Source organism: Tauraco erythrolophus, chromosome 3, assembly GCF_009769465.1.
Source record: "Tauraco erythrolophus isolate bTauEry1 chromosome 3, bTauEry1.pri, whole genome shotgun sequence".
Classification (NCBI taxonomy): domain Eukaryota; kingdom Metazoa; phylum Chordata; class Aves; order Musophagiformes; family Musophagidae; genus Tauraco; species Tauraco erythrolophus.
In genome coordinates this window covers 5,030,846-5,051,761 of record NC_141467.1, presented here as the reverse complement: position 1 = coordinate 5,051,761, position 20,916 = coordinate 5,030,846, and the positions used below count along the sequence as shown (strand labels likewise).

The following is a 20,916-nucleotide window of genomic DNA, read 5'->3' as shown; positions in this document are numbered from 1 at the left end:
CAGAAAATTATGCAACACCACTCACTTTTTAATCCGTTCTCTATTTGATACAGTACTAGCCAAGATAACAAAAACTAGAGCCTTTAAAGAGATGTTTGGTAGTGCACTCTATCATTTTTTTAGCTTGTGTGTGTGTGTCTACATACACACACTCACACACATATTACATTTTTTATATATATATTTATATATAAAAACCAGACATATACACACACACACGTGTATGTCTGTGCATATATATCTATATGTAACAATCAGGGAGAAGGAGTTTTGTTCAAATTTAAGTGATACAGTACTTATAACCCCCCTGACAATAAAAGGGGAAGGGGGTGTCCCACTCCTGTTCCCAAGCTGAGCAAGGGGTGAGTTTATATAGTTTTTTAAAGGCTTTTTTTTTTTTTGCCCTCATGTCCAAGAAATACAATTCCAGTGTCAATGGGTATCTCATCAGAACTCATCAATTTTCTTTCTGCAGATATTTTAACATTGAGTCCAGCCCTTGTGCTGAGCCCCAGATTTTCTTCAAAACTTCACACTCCTTTTCATTTGCTTGTTCCAAGTCCACCTTCATGATAATTACGTACTAAAGCTTTGGATTCTTCAAGTACCTAAGGCCAAAAAAAAAAAAAAAAAAGGGAGTTGGGTTAGAGAACTGAGTGACATGCACTACAGGTTCATATGGATGAATCCTGAAGCTCATTATGAACTTAAGCTTATCAAGTCAAGGACATACCATGGCCCTAAGAAACATCTCTGCTCTAATAACCAGGCAGACCTTGACTCTCTTGAGCATTTAAAATAGACTGAGAAGTCGCATTTGCTTGTCTGTTTAGAAAACACTTAATCTGTTTCAAAATCCAAACTTCCTATTCCCAGAACAGTTAACTCCTACTGCATCACTCTCTTTTGTAAGAAAGCATCAAATATTGGTAGTTCTAGCTGTCTCGTGCGACTGCCAGTAAGCACACACAACCACAAACGCACCAAGTGTTACTCGTAAAACTCCAAGTTCAACATAACATCAAAGACTGCCTTTGTTTTCCTTGGTAATTTAATTACAACTCAAGACATTAATTACAATCAGATAATTCAAGATTTCTGTGTTTCTGCGCAGTTCTTTGGGCAACTGTTTACACTGTTAATTAGAATAAGTTGGACTTATGCAACTATGTTAAAACCAAAATATATTGTAAAGAGTCCAATGCTGTTTTAATGTTCTTAACCACAATGTTTTATGGCTTATGATAAAGGAGGAGTCAGATGCAAACTTAAAAAAAAAAAAAAAAAAAAAAATCCTCAAAGCCCCAGAAACAAAAAAAAGATACAGAAGAATGCGTTAAAAGACATTACTAAATACAGCCCTTGTTTCATGAAAATGGTCTTTTTAGAAGGACATAATGATGTGGGCTAATATACTTTGATTAATTCTTCTTAATCTAATCATAAAAATATGTTGTAAGAAAAATAAAGGAAACTTACAACTGAATTACATGTGACAAGTTCCTTAATTCGAACCATTACTTCTTGTGTGAATGTTCCCGGCCAAAACACTTGCGAGACGAGTCCTTTGGCACAAGCTTCCTGCGCAGTCAACTTCCTTCCACTGAACAACATTTCATTGGCCTGAAGGGATAAAAAGTTACTTCTGGTATGAAATGTAATGAGACAAAACTCATTAAAGGAAAAAATGTTCAAAACAAATAAGGAAAATGCCTGCGCTATTTGAAATAGTTTTATTGCAGCTCTTCCAACATTTGATTATTAACAAAAAGACTTGCCTAGAGATAGCTGGTCCGGTCATTGGCTATGCTACATCCATAGGTATAAAAATATGGATGTCTAGGATTACAGGTTAGATGTGAAAACACCTTCTGCCATTTCCCAGTCACAAGTGTTCCTTAGCTCTAGATTTCTTCCACTATTGCTGACTTGATTAACTGGCTATGTGGCAATAGGTTATAAGGCCTGACAGAGCTGTAAACAGCAAGGAAGACATCAGCTTGCCTGTGGCGATACTGTTAGTTGCAGCAAAATCTTCGCTAAAAATCTACGTTATCTGTAAATTATGAAGATAATCCAGTTTGGTAGCAGACCTCCTGGGAACTGCCAGTCTTGGTCGAAAAGCACAACTAAAAATGTTTTTTTAGTACTGAAAAGTGTTTGAAATCTAAATATATGGTTAATTTTCAGCACATCTCAAAAGTCTTCAGCAGTATAGTATTTCATTTATGATGCAACACTTAAAATAGCTAGATAACTCGGAGTTTGACCTCCCAAACCCCTGAAGTGAACAGGATATATTCCGATTTCTGATGGGATTAATAGAAAATAAACATTCCCATTTTATTCAGAAGTTCAATATTGAACGGATAAATCCTTTCAAAAGCTGATTTAGCAGTCTTATTTAAAACCCCCAACCCACTCTTTAAAAGATCTCGTACATAATTTAAAAATATGAATTAATGAAGGTACAGACCAGAGTACTGCAGTCTATGCAATAAGGCGATCTCTAGTTCCGTAATATTTCGGATTTGTAATTATCATACACTTCACTATTTATCAGCTTCCCCATTAAACTTCATCCTCCAACTGTTTACGATTATGCTTTAACTCTACCTTTACTGGAGTTTCTTGCATAGCTAAACGTTTTGTTTGCAGTGCCACTGGCACAGAAACAGCCAGTGAATATTAAAAAGTCAGAGTACTTGTTAACCTCAAAAATTCCCCATTTTAACTGTTTCTTAGTGACTATCTACAGTGAAAATACGACAAAGGCACCACCGAACTCTTGGAACGTGGGGAATTAAGGGCTGTTACAAAAAATTTTAAACGGAACTCAAACCTGACAGGTGTAGCATTCTGAGGACAAAGTTCTGAGTTTTTAATGTTTCTAATGCTGGAAATTTTGGCACTTATGGCAGTAACTTTCAGTTAAGGATCTAATTACTGTAGGTAGCGTTCCTAGTGTTGCCATTTTACACGTGAAGAATTTGAAAACTCAGAGGTGTATTAATTGTCCCCTTTGTAATGAATACAAAGTCTGGGGTCTACTGGCAGTTTTGGTTTGCTGACTCCCAGTCCATTAGAGGCATGGAAAAGAGAGATGTTCCTAGGATCTTTTACATAAAATTTATCATCAGCACATCTCTCATAAGTTAATATGGAAAGTTGTGATTCACATGTTATTAGTTTAAAATAACCAACCATCCACCAACTCAACTAAAGGTACAAATTAGATACCCCTATAGTTCTACCTTTTGTGAAAGCAATATCAAATATACAAGGTTCTTAACTATCACGACTAGACATTCTAATTTTGTAGATTAACGTGAATGATGCTAACCTGAAACACTAGCCAAAAATCAGTGATATATACAATTTGACTAAAACAGGAAATAATTTTCCTAAGGAGCTATGGAAAAAAAATATTATTCCAAAATAATTAAAAAAAAGATACTTAACTTTGATATCAAAGATCAAAACATGAAGTCAGTCTAGCTGGGAAAGTCAGGAATTAAGTCAGTCAGTTGGTCGGGTCTACATATCTTCGTGTGTATCTTTGATTATGGGAATCAAAACAAATGCTAGAAAACCTCAGCTTTTTATCTCAAACTCAGTAGTAACTGCTGAGTTCTGAACGTGAAAAACCCAAAACAATAACGTGCAGAGAAAACACTCGCTTGAAATGAGCTCTCCCATTAGTGGTGTCAGGTTCGAAGGGGAACGTTTTGCTCTGGCACCTTCACTTTGGATCTGTGCACAACATCTGCTGGAGACCCACTGCTAAACGAGTTTGATCATGTCATCACGCCTGTAATCTGCTGTGAGCTATGATACAGTCTAGAAATGAAGATGATAAAAAGATTTCATTAATACCAGATTCTTAGTAACGGCTCATTTTCAGCTTGCTCTGTCTTTCTCCTCCACAGAGGAACTTCACCTTGGCTCTCCTGCACTATGACCAGAAGGCAGCTGGTGTCTGTGACACCCGAGAACCTGCCTGTGAATGCGGACCACAGGCACTACGGAACACGTGTCCCTCGTGACCTGACAGAAAAGCGTACGGAGCACTGCCGAGGCGTGCTGGAGGCTGAACAGGGAAACCCAGCGTGGTGCGCTCGACCGTGTGGCCCCTATGCTTGATATCCAGGACCAGAAAACTCCATGGCAGGCACACAAGAACAGATCTTCCCAAACAGACATCGGCCTTAATCTCTATTACAGATTATTTCAAAACTCAAAATCCTTTCTAAAATTCTTGGTATTGCCAATAGAGTTTCAAATCCTAAGGACTGTGCTTCAGATGTTCCTCTAATAATGAACTCAGTTTGAAACATGTTCTGTGAAAAAAAAAAAAAACAAACACCAAAACACCTCCATGACAGACCTGCTCACCAGCCAAGACTGACCCATTAGGGAAGATATTCAAACAATCTTGTGATTGAAGATTTTTACCCTAAAAAGAACGCACTGAATCTGACTTACAAGAGTTGAGAGTGGGAGCTAATATTGCTGATTAATACACTTGGTAGCAAATTTTATGATGCGTACAGAGGCCTCATTCTTTCTTTTGTATGGTATTATATGTTTTCCCCCCTGAATGTTTCTCATCTCCGCAATAACCTCTCTTCTTTCTAGCTGACTTCTCTCTCGCTTTATAGACAGCAAGCGTGCTACTTCATCAAAATCTCAGCATGTATTCTGATAAATCTGCTGATTAAAGTCCAAGCTTGTCCCATGCAGCATTGACATTGCTACACTGCAGTGGGGTCGAGGATAGCATGAAAACAATGGACTTTTTTTTCCCTTTGCACTGAATATTATGGAGTTGTTATCACTGGAAGCTTTCACTTGAAAATCTTTGTATTTAAAAATGTGAGCATTCACAACACACATGAAGAGTATACTAGCGGAAGAGCTTCTGTGTTTTTTTGTACACTTCTAAAGAAAGGAAAGTACAATCACAAGTCTCTAAAGGAGGGGGAGGTGGATGGATGGATTGAATGGATGGATGGCCAAATAAAAAGGGAAAGGAACATCAGTAGTTTGAAACATGCTAAGATATTAAAAATACTCTTATAATTGTTAATCTTTTCAGTTACCTTTCTGTTCTCTTCTATAACTAATCCAGACATCACACAATTAGTCTTAGATCTGTTCAAACTGATGCTTTTAAAATAGCAAAATCTGTATTTTTAAAATCAACAAATACCTACAGGGAAAAATTGGCTTTTATAATAAACAGTAATTTAGGAAAAATGAGTGTAGCTACAAGCACTGGTTTCATACTGTTACTATTCAACTTCAAATTGGAACAGGACGTAGGTCTAAGTTTTCGAAGAACACAGCATAAAAAATAGTAAGCAACATGAAACTAATGCAGGTAAGAGATTTTTAAATAGCTTTTTGTTACATTTGATTTTTTCACCTAACTGGAAAGCAAGAAAAGGGATACTAAGTAACATGTGGCTTATGTTTTCAGCAACAACTCAAAGCATTACTTTTTTTTTTTTTTTTTCCTCTCTCCAATCCAGCAATACTGCAAATAGAGCGCAAGACTGAAGAAAGACACATCCTTCATAAAGGTCATTTGGACCAAGCATTTCTTGCGCAACACACTGGTGTTAAACACCAGTGGAGATCTACAAAGCAAAGAAGTTCGACATGACTTCTCGAGAACGAGTGCATGAAAGCTGAATTACTTCTGGTGCGTACCAGCAGGAGTGCTCATCGCTAGTGACACAGTGCTCTGCTGTGCAATGCCACCGGTGAAGACCAGCCCATTCTCTGCCACGCTCTGATGCTGTGCTGAACACCAGACACTGGTGGCTGGTCCTCACCAGGCAGCAGGGACGGTGTGTCCTGGGATGCAGGACATGACCCTTCTGCCACCGTCAGGGTTAAGGGTGCCCGTGACATGGGATTAGGTCCCGTGCCTGCTTTCTGTTTCACACACGCAGGTGAAGACTAGGTCGTCACAGCATGGAGCAGAGAAGCAATAAATACTAGTTTCTCACGAAAGGCTTTCATGAGAGAAAAAATAATAATAAAAAAAAAGACAACACAGCAAAGGTAAAAAAATCTTGAAATCACTCTGGATAAATTATCACAACTGCATTGTGAAGCTATCAGCCCCTACACCCTGCAAGCTACTTACAGAAGCCAGGCCCATTATCCGGGGGAATGTAAGGGATGAACATCCATCTGGACTTTGTCCAAAAGTAGTGTATGGTGTCTGAAACCAAGCCTTCTCGTTAGCCCAGACCACGTCACACAGAGGCAGTATAGATGCTCCAAGTCCAATGGCTGGGCCATTTACTGCTACAATGATAGGCTTCTTAAACTGAATAAAAGTATTCACAAAATTCCTGAAGAGAAACAGAAACATGCACTCACTACATATATAGAGAGTAAAACATACCAGGCCTTGAAAACTCAGTAATAATTCATGTCCACAGTAACATCACTTTGAAAACCAACTTGATAACCTTCCACGATGAGGTGGTTAGCTTGGTGGATGAGGGGAGAGCGGCGGATATTGTCTACTTAAACTTCAGAGTGAGTCTTCCAGCACTGTGTCGTGTAAGACTCACAGACAAGCTGTTAATGTATGAGCTGGATGAGCAGATAGTGAGGTGGACTGACAAATGTTTGAATGGCTGGCCCAGTCGGTGATGATCAGTGGCACAAAGTCTAGTCAGAGGCCAGTTAATTAGTGTCGCACCCCAGTCCGGATGATGGGGCAGTGTCCCCTCAGGAAGTTTGCTGATGATACAAAACTCAGCTGATACGCCAGAGGGCCGTGCTGCCATCCAGAGGGCCCTCGACAGACTGGAGAAATAGACTGACAGGAACCTCATGAAGTTCAACAAGGGGAAGTGCAAAAGTGCTGTACCTGGGGAAGAACCACTCCAGGCACCAATATGTGCTGGAAGCCAACTAGCTGGAAAGCAGATTGAGAGAAATGGCCCTAGGAGTCCTGGTGGACACCAAGTTGAACTTGAGCCAGCAACATGCTCTTGTGGCAAAGAAAGTTAATGGTATCTTGGGCTGTGTTAGGAGGAGTGTTGCCAGCAGGTTGTGGAGGTGATCTTTCCCCTCTGCTCAGCACTGGTGTCCAGTTATGGGCTCCCCAGTAAAAGAGAGATGTGGAGCTACTGTAGATGGTCTAGCAAAGGGCCACCAAGATGACTAAGAGATTGGAGCATCTCCCATATAAAGAAAGGCTGAGAGAGCTGGGACTATTCAGCCTAGAGAAGAGAAGGCTCAAGTGGGATCTCATGAATGTGTATAAATACCTGAAGGAGGAGCATGGACCCAGGCTCTTTTCAGTGGTGTCCAATGACAAGACCGGAGGCAGTGGGCGCAAACTGAAACACTGGAGATTCCCTCTGAACATCAGGAAACATTTTCTTACTGGCAGGGTGACTGAACAGGCAGCCAGCAAGGTTGTGGACTCTCCATCCTTGGAGATATTAAAAGCCTTGCCTGGACATAGTCCTGGGCAGCCTCCTTTAGGTGACCGTGCTTGAGGAGAGGCAGGTTGAACAAGATGCCCTCCAAAGGTCCCTTCCAGCTTCAACCATTCTGTGATTCTGTGAAAGCCTAGCATTTCTCCCAGCCCAACAGAGCGCAATAATTGGGCAGATGCAGATTTAGCACCCCTCCTACAAGCACCCACTGGTCCTTGTGGCATATTCACATGCCTCACAGCCCTCTCAGAGGAAGCTGTAGTCACACCTCACCTCTGGGCACCAAAACCATGCTTACAGCCCTGCTTGGTCTTCACTGGGTTGTGTATGACACTGGTATAAGGTACCTATCCACCTACATTTTTAAGTGAAGGCATATAGGTATTAGTGAAGATGGGCAAAGCATTAATGAGTTTCTTTAAAGAGGATTTCTGGACTTCTGGGAGACATCTGCTCTTAATAAACAAACCTGCCTTTTAAAGTGATGAACAAGCCGTAAATATTAGGGCTCCGGTATCACATATCACACACCTGTAAACTTCCTCTCCTCACCTCCCTCTCTGGGTTGGTCATGATGCTGTGGGTGCTGTGCTAGTAAGTTACAAACGTATGTTCTCATCCTCATTATCAACACAAATGACAATTCATCCCAGTACCCACACAGCGTGGATGCTTACGTGCTTCTCTGTTCTCAAACATTAAGTGCCTTCAAGAGCTTCTTAGGAAAAAGTCAGTGCGTACACATGCATTAGAACAAGTAGAGACTTCTACAACCTCAAAGTGGAGGTGCAGACGTTCCTCAGTTAACAGCCACCTCATATAATAAAGAAATTGTCCATATTTACTTCAACTACATGACAAATTCTGATTAGAATACAATGCACAACATCCAGCTGTCAGCACCTGTAAAGCACTCCTTTGCTCTGACAGATGATTTTTCATTTCAGTATGATAAATGAATACAAGATTTGTCAAAATTTTAAAAAGGAGATTTAGTGTAATTTTGAAGTTTGCTCTTTATCTGTGTTACGTGTTTTTGTGTTTCTGTGAAACAGAACATTTTTACTATATTGCATCCATCACTAGAAGTTATCATGCTGTTCTTAACTCATTCTACTGAGCAGAAATAGATGAATGCAAAAAAAAATTTCTACTGAACCATCTTATGAAAGCCATCATACAACATCCCATCCAGAGACTTAAGATAAATTTTAATCATGTCTCCAAGATAAGAAGGACATGAAGCTGGAACGAGTCCAGAGGAGGCCACGAAGATGATCAGAGGCTGGAGCACCTCTGCTATGAAGACAGGCTGAGAGAGTTGGGGGCTGTCAGCCTGGAGAAGAGAAGGCTCCAGGGAGATTTATTGCAGCCTTCCAGTACTAAAGGGGGCTTTACAGAAAGTGGAGAGGGACTTTTTCCAAGGGCTGTAGTGATAGGACAAGGGGCAATGGATTTAAACTGAAACGAGGGGAGAGTTAGATTAGATAAGGAAGAAAAATTCTCACTCTGAGGGTGATGAAGCATGGCACAGGTTGCCCAGAGAAGTTGTGGCTGCCCCATCCCTGGAAGTGTTCAAGGCCAAGTTGGATGAGGCTTGAGCAACCTGGTGTAGTGGAGGTTTCCCTGCCCATGGCGGGGGGTTGGAACCAGACTGTCATGAGGATGGAGCCAGGCTCTTCTCAGTGGCATCCATAATAGGACAAGGGGAAATGGATATAAGCTGGAACCAGGAGGTTCCACTAAACATGAGGAAGAACTTCTTCCCAGTAAGGGTAACAGAACACACTGGACAGGCTGCCCAAGAGGTTGCGGAGTCTCCTTCTCTGGAGATGTTCCAAACCCGCCTGGACGCGTTCTTCTGTGATGTGATCTAGGTGGTCCTGCTCAGCAGGGGATTGGACTAGATGATCCTTTGAGGTCCCTTCCAATCCTAACATTCTGTGATTCTGTGATCTTTAAGGTCCCTTCCAACCCTAACCATTCTATGATTCATATGATTGTATGAATATTCCAGACAGGACCATCTCTAGCATATGGTGCATATAACCATATACATTCTATGATTCTATATATATAAAATACGTACATTGCGGGGGCGGGGAGTTCATAGGCGTTTTAACTTACCTTTATCCATTTAATTAACAATGAATAATAGATGAGAAATCAGGCTTCTGGAAGGGCCTGAACTGAACTAATGGCAGAAGCTCAGTGTTAAGAGCCTCTGTCCCCTGGCCATCGAAGTCACTGCATGAGCAACTTTACATGGAATGATCAAAATTTTCCTTTGTAAAAAACAAAACTATTATCATCTCCATGATCCAACTGTGCCTCCAATGAAAGAGGCTTCACATGTTACAAGTCTTTTTTAGGGACGTGAATATTGATAACAACAACAGAACACAGGCCCTGAAGGAGATAGATATCTGGAGCATACGGCAGCTAATCCAGAGCCCAAGCCCTCAAACCAGTGTTCAAATGGTAAGCTACTTGTTCGTACTGTTAAAATATGTCTCTCTAAGATCCATACTTTTTTCCATACATTTCTTCTAGTTTAGTAGTTCAGCTCATTTTGTTTAAAGTTAGTGTTGGTACCTAGCCTTGGGATGATGTTCGCTAGTGTAATCTGCTCCTCTAAAAATCCATCATTTCACTGCTCTGAATGTGCTATACTGTTGCTCATTCAATGCGCATCTTGTATTTGTGTGCGTTAAATTTCTTTTCCTGAAACCCTATGACTGCTTAAAGTCTTTTAAAATTGGTTTCAACCGGAGCAGTATTACCACATTACCAGTTTTTCACAGTTAAATTTTAGTAGTGAATAGTGCTGCACACTGTATCACGTAACAGGTGAATGCCTGACACCTTGAATTAGAGGATTTTGATATAAAACAGATAAAACAAGCCAGACCACATATGAAGAACACCACTCAGATGACTGAAGATAATCTTACTTACCTATAAGCTTCTGCCATCTTAGTGCTTTCCTTTTTTCTATCGTCTGTTAAACGTCGTATAAAATAAATAAAATCAAGCCCACAGCAGAATGCTACAACTGCACTGAACAACACGAGTTTACTGTCGTCTGCCGCCGCTGTGTTCAGTGCACTCTGGACTTCCTTCATTACCTGAAAAATCAAAAATGCATTAGAATCTTTTTGTTACATCATTAAAAAGTAGCGTGATGTTCTCCTCCCTCCTCCCCCCAAGAGATCTTCAACATCTTTAATTTTTCTCTCAACCATCATATTAGAAAAGTTTACTTTTTCATTAGCCAAAATTAAGAAATTTTAAAAAAGGATTAGAGGCTTTGCATTAAAAAAAAAAGTTAATTAGACCAATGTAATGAAATCATTAAGAAAGACCTTTAGATATTATCTGTAACGAAAGCACTCATTCAGCATTTCTGTAATTCGGACAGCAGATGGCATATGCAACCAGTCTGGGCAAAAAAAAACCTTAATTCCGGCTAAAGCTTGTTTCAAGTAGCACTTGGTAAATCGCCACGTCTTATAAAAGACAGTACATCTACATGTTCAGATAACAGTTCTTGAAGTCAATTGTACGTGTAGCATCTTGCAAGCAAGAACCTGAGTCTTGTTTTATGCAAGTTTGTGCCTGAATAACAGACAAATGAGGCAAGGACTTAGATTTCCTTCCCCCAACGCCCTTCCCTCCCCCCAAAATCAGAATTGTGCCGACCTCTGGATTTAGTGAATTATTTTCCGATGATTTTGTTGACAGCAAAATGTGTGTGAATCCATCTTGTTTCCTGACAACAATGTCTCGTACCGGTACGCGTCTCCGTCTGTCTCACGCTGAAACGTAGCCTTTTATCAAAAGGTTGATCCCTCTGTCGTCAATAAACCTCCGCTTGTTGGCTGGCATCCTGTACAGACGTCTGTATGTTGGTTGTACCATTGGCTGCTAATGCTTCCATAAAGGTGGATGTACCTGGAAACGGTTTGTTTAAATAAACAATGTCGTTTAATTGCATTTTATTGGCTTGGCAGTTTCAAAATCCCTGTTGGCATGAAGACACGCTAGTCATGTCAAGAACGCACTGAATATGAAACTCAGTCTCCTAGAAGTTACTGAATTTTACAGAAACAGACCCTGTGTCACAGAGCCAAGTTAAGGATAAAGGGATCCAACAAATTCATTTTACAGTTGTGAGAAAACACATTTTAACAAGCCAACAGACCAATCATCGTATAATTATTTTCAGAAGGGAAAGGTTTATTAACATCCTAATACTGATCCACTTCAGCAGGTTCATGCTCTGCTTGCTCACTTTCCAACATCTTTAAGTTTGTCTAACAGCATCAAGATTGCAAAGAGAAAGCACAGTCTTTTGTTTCAGTGCCACGAGACAGTTAATATACGGGAAGAAAATGACACCTACAATAAGCCAAATAAAGAACTTGATGACAACATCATATAAAGCATAAAGTCTTAAAGGAAAATGGAATGAAGAAATACCTACTTCTGTGAGAGGGAAACAAGACCCATGCAGTGATGGATATTTTGATGGATTCATAGACATGAAATATTTTCTCAAGTCTAACAATTTTTGCTATTAGATCGCAAATAGAAGATTATGTCCTCTGGTCTTTCCCCAGTCACTTAAATAGCAGAATTTTGAAGCATGCAAGTGAGCAGACCATTCCTCACGACACAGAGGGGACCAGTTTTCCTGTACTCAACATTAGAAACATAATACCAAATAATTCATAACAGGAAATAAATTCTGCATGTTTAATTCTCCATATAAAATCTCTGTAAAATTTGTCAGATTAAAATAACAGAGGTATGTGGGGCGGAGGGGACAGTAGGGTTAAAAATGTTGGGAAAATGTTTACAGGCCAAGATAGGAAAGTTTGAAAGCCTTTTTCTGAAAACTGAAGTCTGAGTCTTTGCTAAATGTACTGGAAACCCACAAACCTTATCTCACAAACAGGTACTTCAGAACATCACGCTTATGACGTATTAAAAAGTACAGTTAAACGTGTAAAATAAGTTGTTAATTAAATGCCATTAATGGATCTTGCTTAATTCATCATTATCCTGAAGAAGTTGTATTTTTACATTCTAATAATATGCAATTTTTTTTTCACTATCAAACATACTCGAGTCCAGTGAAGACATTAAACAGGCTCACCTAAATAACTGGAATATCCTATATATCTCACATTTTACCTCTATTGAACATTGCTACTTTGCCTATATGAAGTATGAAAGAGGTATTAAGAGCAAGACTAATGAAATTAAAATTTAGAACATTATACATTTTTCTATTTGTATTGCAGAAACTGCCTTCGGATAATAAATTAAGTCTTTGTATCAAATGTTTTATTAAAATAATTTTTATTAGAAATTGATTATTATATGATAATTAGGACAAGTTGTCTGTCAAAGGAGCTATACAATAATAAGGTTTTATTTTACTTTTTAAAGTCTTTCTTGTTGTATTAGTGATTTAATTGCTCTTTACCATGTCACTTTTGTGAGTTTAAACAACTGAAAAATCTGGAGTTGTCTTTAAGTGTAGATAAGAAACTGAATTCAGTTTGTGATCAGTCTCAGAGAAAACAGAGGTGAGGAAAATGAAATGAAAAATTAATGTTTTGTTTTGTCATAGACGTTCACACTTATTCCTTTCCACGTTTATTATCAAATTCCTTTTTTCTTTAATTTCAGTAGAATAAATCAAAATTTGATGCATACCAAATACAAAATGAATGAGGGATGCTTTCGATACTTTTCCCTTGTAAACACCATGTTGATTACATCCCTTTAAAAGAATTCCCTTCAAAGGGAATTTGCGGGGAACAACCCACTGTTGCCCCGTAATTTCATTAGGAACACAAGATGAAATGGTATCACTGACCGCAATGGTTTGGTTTTCCCATAGGAAATTAAAACAACAGAAATCACCTCTTATTTCTAAACCCTAATGTAAGATTTTTATGGCTTCTGTCCTAGCCATAGTGAAAAGGTGGAGAACGAGGAAAAGCACAATAGACTAGATGAAGCCAAAGAAGTCAGGAAACTTGTGTAAGAGCTTTGAGTAGATCTTTCCCACGACTCATACTTCCACAGACATACTCAAATACCAGAAAATTGCTTTTGAGATGTAAGAGGCAATGATTACACACTTTGAGAGACAAAACTTTTGGCAAGACCCACCAAGATTGTAAACACCACACACCACTTTTCCTGCTTATTGAATTGGCAAGAGACCTTCTGAGATTTTATATAAACTCTGTCTGCACTTGTCAAAATTGCAGTTTCAAACCACAAACAAGGGACAGCTGCAGTTCAGTGAAGAAGACTCCTACATCCCATCTTGTAAACACACTCTTAGGATACTTAGACTGGAATCAAAAACCGGTCGGCTTTAGAGACCGCGCTTCTTCACCGGAGATTTGGCCAGTTGGTATGGATTAGAAATGGCATGGACAGAGTTAAAATTTGCTCATTAGTGTTTGTCATTATCACTGTAAGCTTGTGACCTTCCACATCTTAAAGTGTAGAGGGCTTCTTTGGCATTTGGACATCAAAAACGAAGAGACACCACAGATGTAATGCAGGTACTTCATGCTATAGATAAACAGGCAAGGTGGCATCATACGGGACAGTCTTGGACACGTGTGGCAGCAAACGAGGATGAAAGGAAAAAAAAAGGTGCCAGACAGAGGTAACTGTATTGCCATAGATTTCCTCACATGAAAATTTTGCATTGAGGTTACTTATTTTCAGGTTAATTACAACTATATTTTACAATTTTAAAACATAGATTCCAGAACAAACCAAAAGCAGTTCTGCATTTGAATACGTAAACGGAGATAGCGTATCAAAAATATAAAAAAAACACCATAGCCCTCTCCTTCAAACTGAGCCTTCGGAAAAAGGTAAGGCTTTGCAAAAAAAAAAAAAAAAAAAAACCATTTACCCTAGAGATCGTCTACTAATGCAGAACTATGTTTAGGAGGTAAACCAACAGCTCTACAGTTACAAAAAAAACCAAACTTCCAAGTGTTAATTATGTAATGTGATCTTCTTGAAGGTGAAGACATACTACTGGGAAAAGCTTCACTGTACAGATGCAAAATGAAATTAAGAGGACTACCTGGTTTTGCAGCTGCTGATCAAAACCTGATAACAGTCACCATTTTCATGCAGCTGCTCTTAGAGAAAAAAAAAGAGCTATGGGCAACAGATAAGAAAGGAATCTGTCTTATTCAGAAGGAAGAAAGATGCATATATAGAAGTTGGAAAAAGAGGCAAAACCGCACAGGTATCGTCATGCGTTCCACTGGCAGAGGCAGAAAAAAAGCCATCTCTCCAAAATACAAGGGGGATACCAATTAAAATGCTCAATGTCAGGCATCTAGATAAACTGAGCTAAAACCAAAACAAATAACTCACTAGTTCACAACAATCCAAAAGTTGCAATCCCGAACTCCCCTCTAAGCTATTTGTGCCTCCCTCTTACAGTCTCCCAAGTTCTTGAGAAGTTCAGTTTAGCTTACATAGCCAGCCTCGAGCACAAACCCTCCCCTCTCTGCAGCAATACTGGGGACACATCCAAACGGGTGTTCCAACAACAGCCAAGCCTCTTTCACACGTGTCTTTTTGAGTCCACGTGCACTAGTGCCCGTACTCCGAATCCAAAGGTTTGTCTGGCACAGGACGCTGTCCTCTGACAGGCTTCGCACAGACGTCTCAGAACGAGCATTAGAAGATGCAGGCATGAACGATGCTGTCTGAGTCTATTCCCCAACTCCAGCCACCAGAAATTTAGTGATTCTTAAAATTTGCATGCCCAGAACCACAGGCTGCACCCAAACCCATGTAGTTAAATCCTTATTCCCCATGGGATTGTCCAATTTACTTTTGGAACCACTACGATTTTGTCTTTCAAAGTATCTTTGGGCAGTAAGTTCTGCAACCACACATCTCTGCTTTCTTCATCGCTTCTCCAGATGGATTAGTCCCAATCTTATTTACCCTTTTCTCTTCCACAAGCCCGTCCAAACCTGTCATTCCTCTCCAAGCCTCTTGCTTTCTACTAAACTTCGGAACAGGGTCTAAAACGGCATACAATATTCAAGATGGGGATTTCTACTGTGGCATACATATTCAAGCCTTCTCTTCTGCCCTCTACTCCTTTTCCATAATAATTTCTAACAACTTATATGTTGTCTTTTTAAAAACAAACAAACAAACAAAAAAACCCACTTGTACCAAGCAGGCGTTTACGGAAAACTACCCAAAACAAACCCAATGCCCTTTCAGTGAGCAGTAATGCAGTCAGGAACAGGTCATTGTCCAGGCAGGGTTTATGTTTTGCTGTAGGCAGTTTTGCACAGAAGTCTGGTTTGTGCCCTCCTCATCACGTGGCCTTCATCCGCACGGCAAGTAGCCTCTCCTTCGAATGACGAAATCACTCGGTATTTTCAGATGTCTGCAGTGCTCTCAAGGAGCCTCAGGGAGCCTCGTGCCTTCCCTGCACCCTCATGCACCCACCTCATCCTCTCCTGCCCTAAGTGACAAAGCGGGCAATAAGCAGCGTCCCACTTGAATAAGCAAATGAACAAACACCAGCACCAACAATTTCCCAATGTGTTAACTGCAAAAGTAACACTGTAATTGTAACTGAGAGGGAAAAATACCATCTGCAAATGACACATGCCCTTGGTAATATTTCTCCACTAAATTAAAAAGTTTTTCTATTCTACACCAGTTTTCATCTTGGTTGCCATGTCACATTTAGAATAATCTGGTTTATAGTAATCATTTTTTTCCTTTTTCTAGATAGTTTTCTCCATTTCTTGATTACTTACAGCATCAAACATATTCATATGTTACACTTATACTGTTAGGAACAGGGCAGCATTACTGGTCATATGGGACTTTAGTAGGTTATAGGCTATTTAATTATTTTTGCTTCTGAATGTCTTTCCTTCTCAAAGCATAAGCCTTTGTGTAAAGGTGAATTTGTAATGACAACCAAAAACGCAACTAATCAGAACACAAAATCCCACTACTGAAAGTGGATAATCAATACAAGATAAAATGACATTTCCCCACCCTCAAGTTAAATAGGTTTACTTAGTATGACTATTTCAAGTCATGTAAGTAGAAATAAAAGTTTACATACTAAAAAAAAAAAAGGGAAAAAATAAAACAAAATACTAGACCTAACACTTGTTAAGACCATGCCCATAAAAACAAGAAGGATAACATTAATAACACGTAATTTGGCAACAAATGTCTTTAAAAGTCTGATTAAGTTCTACTGCCTTCAAAAAGGAACCGTGCATTTTTATGCATAAGGTACTAAGTAAACTTTCCACAGTCTTACAGTGGAAAAAGAGTCCACCTCCTAACGACTGCAAAAGGCTTTCCAAATACATCTCCATTCTTCTTATTTCACCAGAAATATGTAAACAAACACTCCTCAGAGGAGCAAATTCTTTTTCTCCTTCATCATGGCATCAGGATAAATTAGGATTGCTCTCTTCTCCCCTTTCACTGCAGTTTTAGGCTCATTTGGAGTGATTTTTCTTCCATTGAATCTATAGTCAGGATGCTACTGACAAGAGTACATGATCATTCTCATCATTTAGCTGTATTCAAGGTGGGTGTACAGAGGAAAAAAAAAATTCCTAAGCACCTCTGATACTACTCCAGTAAAAAAAATCCCAGCCATGTTTCACAGTAAAATGCATGAAAGTTTTGATGGTGGAAGCAAAGAGTTTGTTGCGTTTCTTTCTCACAAATAAGTACAAAATAGAAAAACCTTCCCTGGGCTACAGACTCCTTTTTGAGGCCTTTTAATACTGGGAACATTGCATAAGGAGGAGCCCTCCTATCTTGATATTCTTGGAGCTGCAGGTCATGATACCGCAGGGTTCTTTGGAAATGCTCTCAAATTTGAGAGTTAAGTAAGGACATCTCTCGGGGCTCATCTGCAGAGGAAAGCTATTGCAAAATAGGCTGAGGTTTAAGCTTGAAGTACACCCAGCTATTCCACAGTAACTGCTAAGGTGAACACGTTCGACATTAATAGCACTTCATTGCAATTTAATCCAATCCCCAAAGTAATCTAAAAAATGATTCTTTCTGTGGAATAAGAGTGCCCTAATGTAAGGCTAGCCTAGAACAGATACTGCCAAGAGACATCCCAGGCAGTTTCCTGGATAGACATGAACATATACGTGCCACGTACACAACATAATTCTTGTAAGGACATCAAAATTTTCTAAAACATTTTAGCCAAATTATTAACGAGGCTTAGATAGATGCGTATAGCACCACTATGCCGGCAGAGTACTTTCATTTACCTTCTTTTTGAAAACAACATGTCAATAAGTATTTGAGCAACCTGGTGTAGTGGAAGGTGTCCCTGCCCACGGCAAGGGGGTTGCAACTAGATGATCTTTGAGGTCCCTTCCAACCCAAACCGTTCTATGATTCACATTTCATTCTTATGACATAGACCAACGGGATACCAGAGTGTGCAAGAGCTCCATCCACAATTGCCCACAAAACCATGTGGCATTTCAATGCAGAAAAGTAGTAGACAAAGAGGGCTAGAGGACTTTCAGAGGTCAGGACACTGATGCGTATGTCTTAGGCTTTACAGAAGAACCCAAGCTCTGAGTATTCAGAGTATCTGGAGTGAGCATCCCTGCTGGGGAGCACCACCTCTGTTTTTATATATCTTCCTCAAGATGTGTCTTTCCAGCTACTTTCTAATGTTGGCTATTAATAGAAGATGTCTCAACCTCCTGTGGGATATTCACAGATTCGTTAAGAGGTGGCCAATGAACAGACTACCTGAAGCCATGCTACCTTGCAGCTGAGAAGCCATCTTCCAGTACTCAAGTGCACACAGCTGTGCCTTAACACGGCCAGCCATACCCTACACTTCGGTAACCTCCAAGATATAGTGTTGCTGGCTGCTACCAACACTGGCAATCTGTTCTGCAGCAGCACCCTCTCAGCAGAAATTACTGACCTTGACAGAAATAACTGGCTGGAGTGGGAAAAGGAAGTATAAAAGAGGAGTCTCTTGAGTCTTCACTTGAGGCTTTTGGGTACCTCTTAGAAAAACCTAAATAATACAGTACTGGGTGTGTAGTTCTGAGCCTTGCCCTTCAGCAAGAAGGCTGCTAGCTCTTTGGGTACTTCTGCTTCCTGAAGGGCTGTGAAGCAAGAAATCAGCAGAACTGGACATTGACACCATGGGGGGAAAGCACGGGTGAAAAGAACATTAGAGGTCTTGGGGAAGTGTAAGCACAGGTCTAGAGTCCTCTGATGAAGGGCACATTCAGAAATGCATGTGCCAAGCAGGTTCTTACTTTTGATTCAGAGGTACTCAGTGGAAAGTAGTCTCTGCTAGAGAGACAAGGATTTGAGCCAGGAAGAGTTCTGAAAGACCCTGCTTTTAGGCAAGGCACACAACTGCTATTTACACCATGTCTGAAGAGGCATTCACGAATTGTTCTTGAGGAAGTCTCTCCACCAGTTTTCCCAATATTCTGGGAAAATAATCCCCCATTGATAGCAGGATGATGAAAAGTATCTTTGGGTATCCCATTATAAGGCACTGGACAGTTACGTGATCTGAAAAGTAATTCAGAACAGTGTATCACCTTGCCAATTTTGTCTTTTTATATTGTTGGAGAGCAATAAATCCCAAATATGATCTACTGGCAACATTTGAAATGAGGGATGATATAAAGGAGTAAGTAAATACAACCTGTGTTCCCAGGCTGAATCTGATCTCTCCTGTTTGGGTTTTTTGGCATTACTAGCTAAGGTCAGGGAGTATGTGAGGACATGACTGAATTGGAGAACTCACAGAGAATATCCAGAATTCTTTACTCTTCTTATATTAAATAATTAAAAAAACCCACAAACAAATCCCAGAAAAAGTCCTGAAGGCCACAGCAGGAGACGACTGAGAGTAAAAGACTTGGATCAGGTGCTATATATGAGGAAGACTTATATAATATCCTCTCTCAATTAGGCTTTGTCCTGTATCACTCCAGGCAACTGCTAGAAAACACAGGAGGCATTTATCTTCACATCATCTTGCCCCACAGCTTGACCCCAGTACAAATGGTATCCCACGTTGTGGGAGTCGCAGAGGTAGCAAAGATCTTGAACATGGCCATGAGTCTTGGGAAAGCACCCATCCTAAGAACAAGTTTTCCTCAAATTTTGAAATCAAGAATATAGTGGTAAAGAAGCAAATCAAAAAACCATGCCCAGGGTAAATCACAATAAAATAACCACAGCCAAAAATCAATGAACAGAGTAGGCAACGCCCCAATCTCAGCCAGCAGCTGGGAGGAACTGGGAGCAGCGAGCTGCCCTTGGATGGCAGGATGGGTTGCACATGCAGGGGTAGTGTTGGGGTGCGTCCTCTTCATACTGCTGAGAAAAGCAGTCAGGCTCTCTTTAATAATCATAGAATCATAGAATGGTTAGGGCTGGAAGGGACCTTCAAAGGTCATCTAGTCCAACCCCCCTGCAAGGAACAGGGATATCTCCAACTAGATCAGGTTGCTCAGGGCCTCGTCCAACCAGGCCTTGAACGTCTCCAGGGATGGAGCATCCACCACCTCTCTGGGCAACCTGTTCCAGTGTTCTACAACTCTCATGGTAAAAAATTTTTCCCTAATATCCAATCTGAATCTACCTCCCTCTATTTTAAAACCATTACCCCTTGTCCTATCACAACTGGCCCTCCTGAACAGCCTCTCCCCATCTTTCCTGTAGGCCCCCTTGAGGTACTGGAAGACCGCTATAAGGTCACCCCGGAGCCTCCTCTTCTCCAGGCTGAAGAGCCCCAACTCTTTCAGCCTGTCCTCATAGGAAAGGTGCTCCAGCCCTCTTATCATCTTCGTGGCCCTCCTCTGGACCCTCTCCAACTGGTCCATGTCCTTCTTATGTTGGGGGCTCCAGAACTGGACGCAGTACTCCAAGTGAGGTCTCACGAGGGCAGAGTAGAGGGGAAGAATCACCTCTCTCGACCTGCTGGCCACGCTCCTCTTGATGCAGCCCAGGACGCGGTTGGCCTTCTGGGCCGCAAGAGCACATTGCCGGCTCATATTGAGCTTCTCGTCCACCAGTACTCCCAAGTCCTTCTCCTCAGGGCTGCTCTTGATCCATTCACCACCCAGTCTGTATTTGTGCCTGGGATTGCCACGACCCAGATGTAGGACCTTGCATTTGGCCTGGTTGAACTTCATGAGGTTGACACGGGCCCACCTCTCCAGCCTGTCGAGGTCCCTCTGGATGGCATCCCTCCCTTCCAGTGTGTCGACAGCACCACACAGCATGGTGTCATCGGCGAACTTGCTGAGGGTGCACTCCATGCCACTGTCCACGTCACCGACAAAGATGTTGAAGAGGGCTGGGCCCA

At 40.6% G+C, this 20,916-nt stretch overlaps 1 protein-coding gene across 1 annotated transcript in view; it reads right to left on the bottom strand.

The window, feature by feature from the left end:
* Positions 1 to 410: 410 nt before the first annotated feature.
* The window catches only part of CDYL (chromodomain Y like), a 107,359-nt gene continuing 86,853 nt past the window's right edge, over positions 411 to 20,916 (bottom strand). The window contains 8 exon segments of the mRNA XM_086608974.1: positions 411 to 468; positions 470 to 577; positions 579 to 608; positions 1,480 to 1,623; positions 6,158 to 6,368; positions 10,431 to 10,600; positions 11,175 to 11,271; positions 11,273 to 11,426. Of these exon segments, the coding sequence (XP_086465100.1) occupies positions 448 to 468; positions 470 to 577; positions 579 to 608; positions 1,480 to 1,623; positions 6,158 to 6,368; positions 10,431 to 10,600; positions 11,175 to 11,271; positions 11,273 to 11,426 (935 nt within the window). The 3' untranslated portion in view covers positions 411 to 447.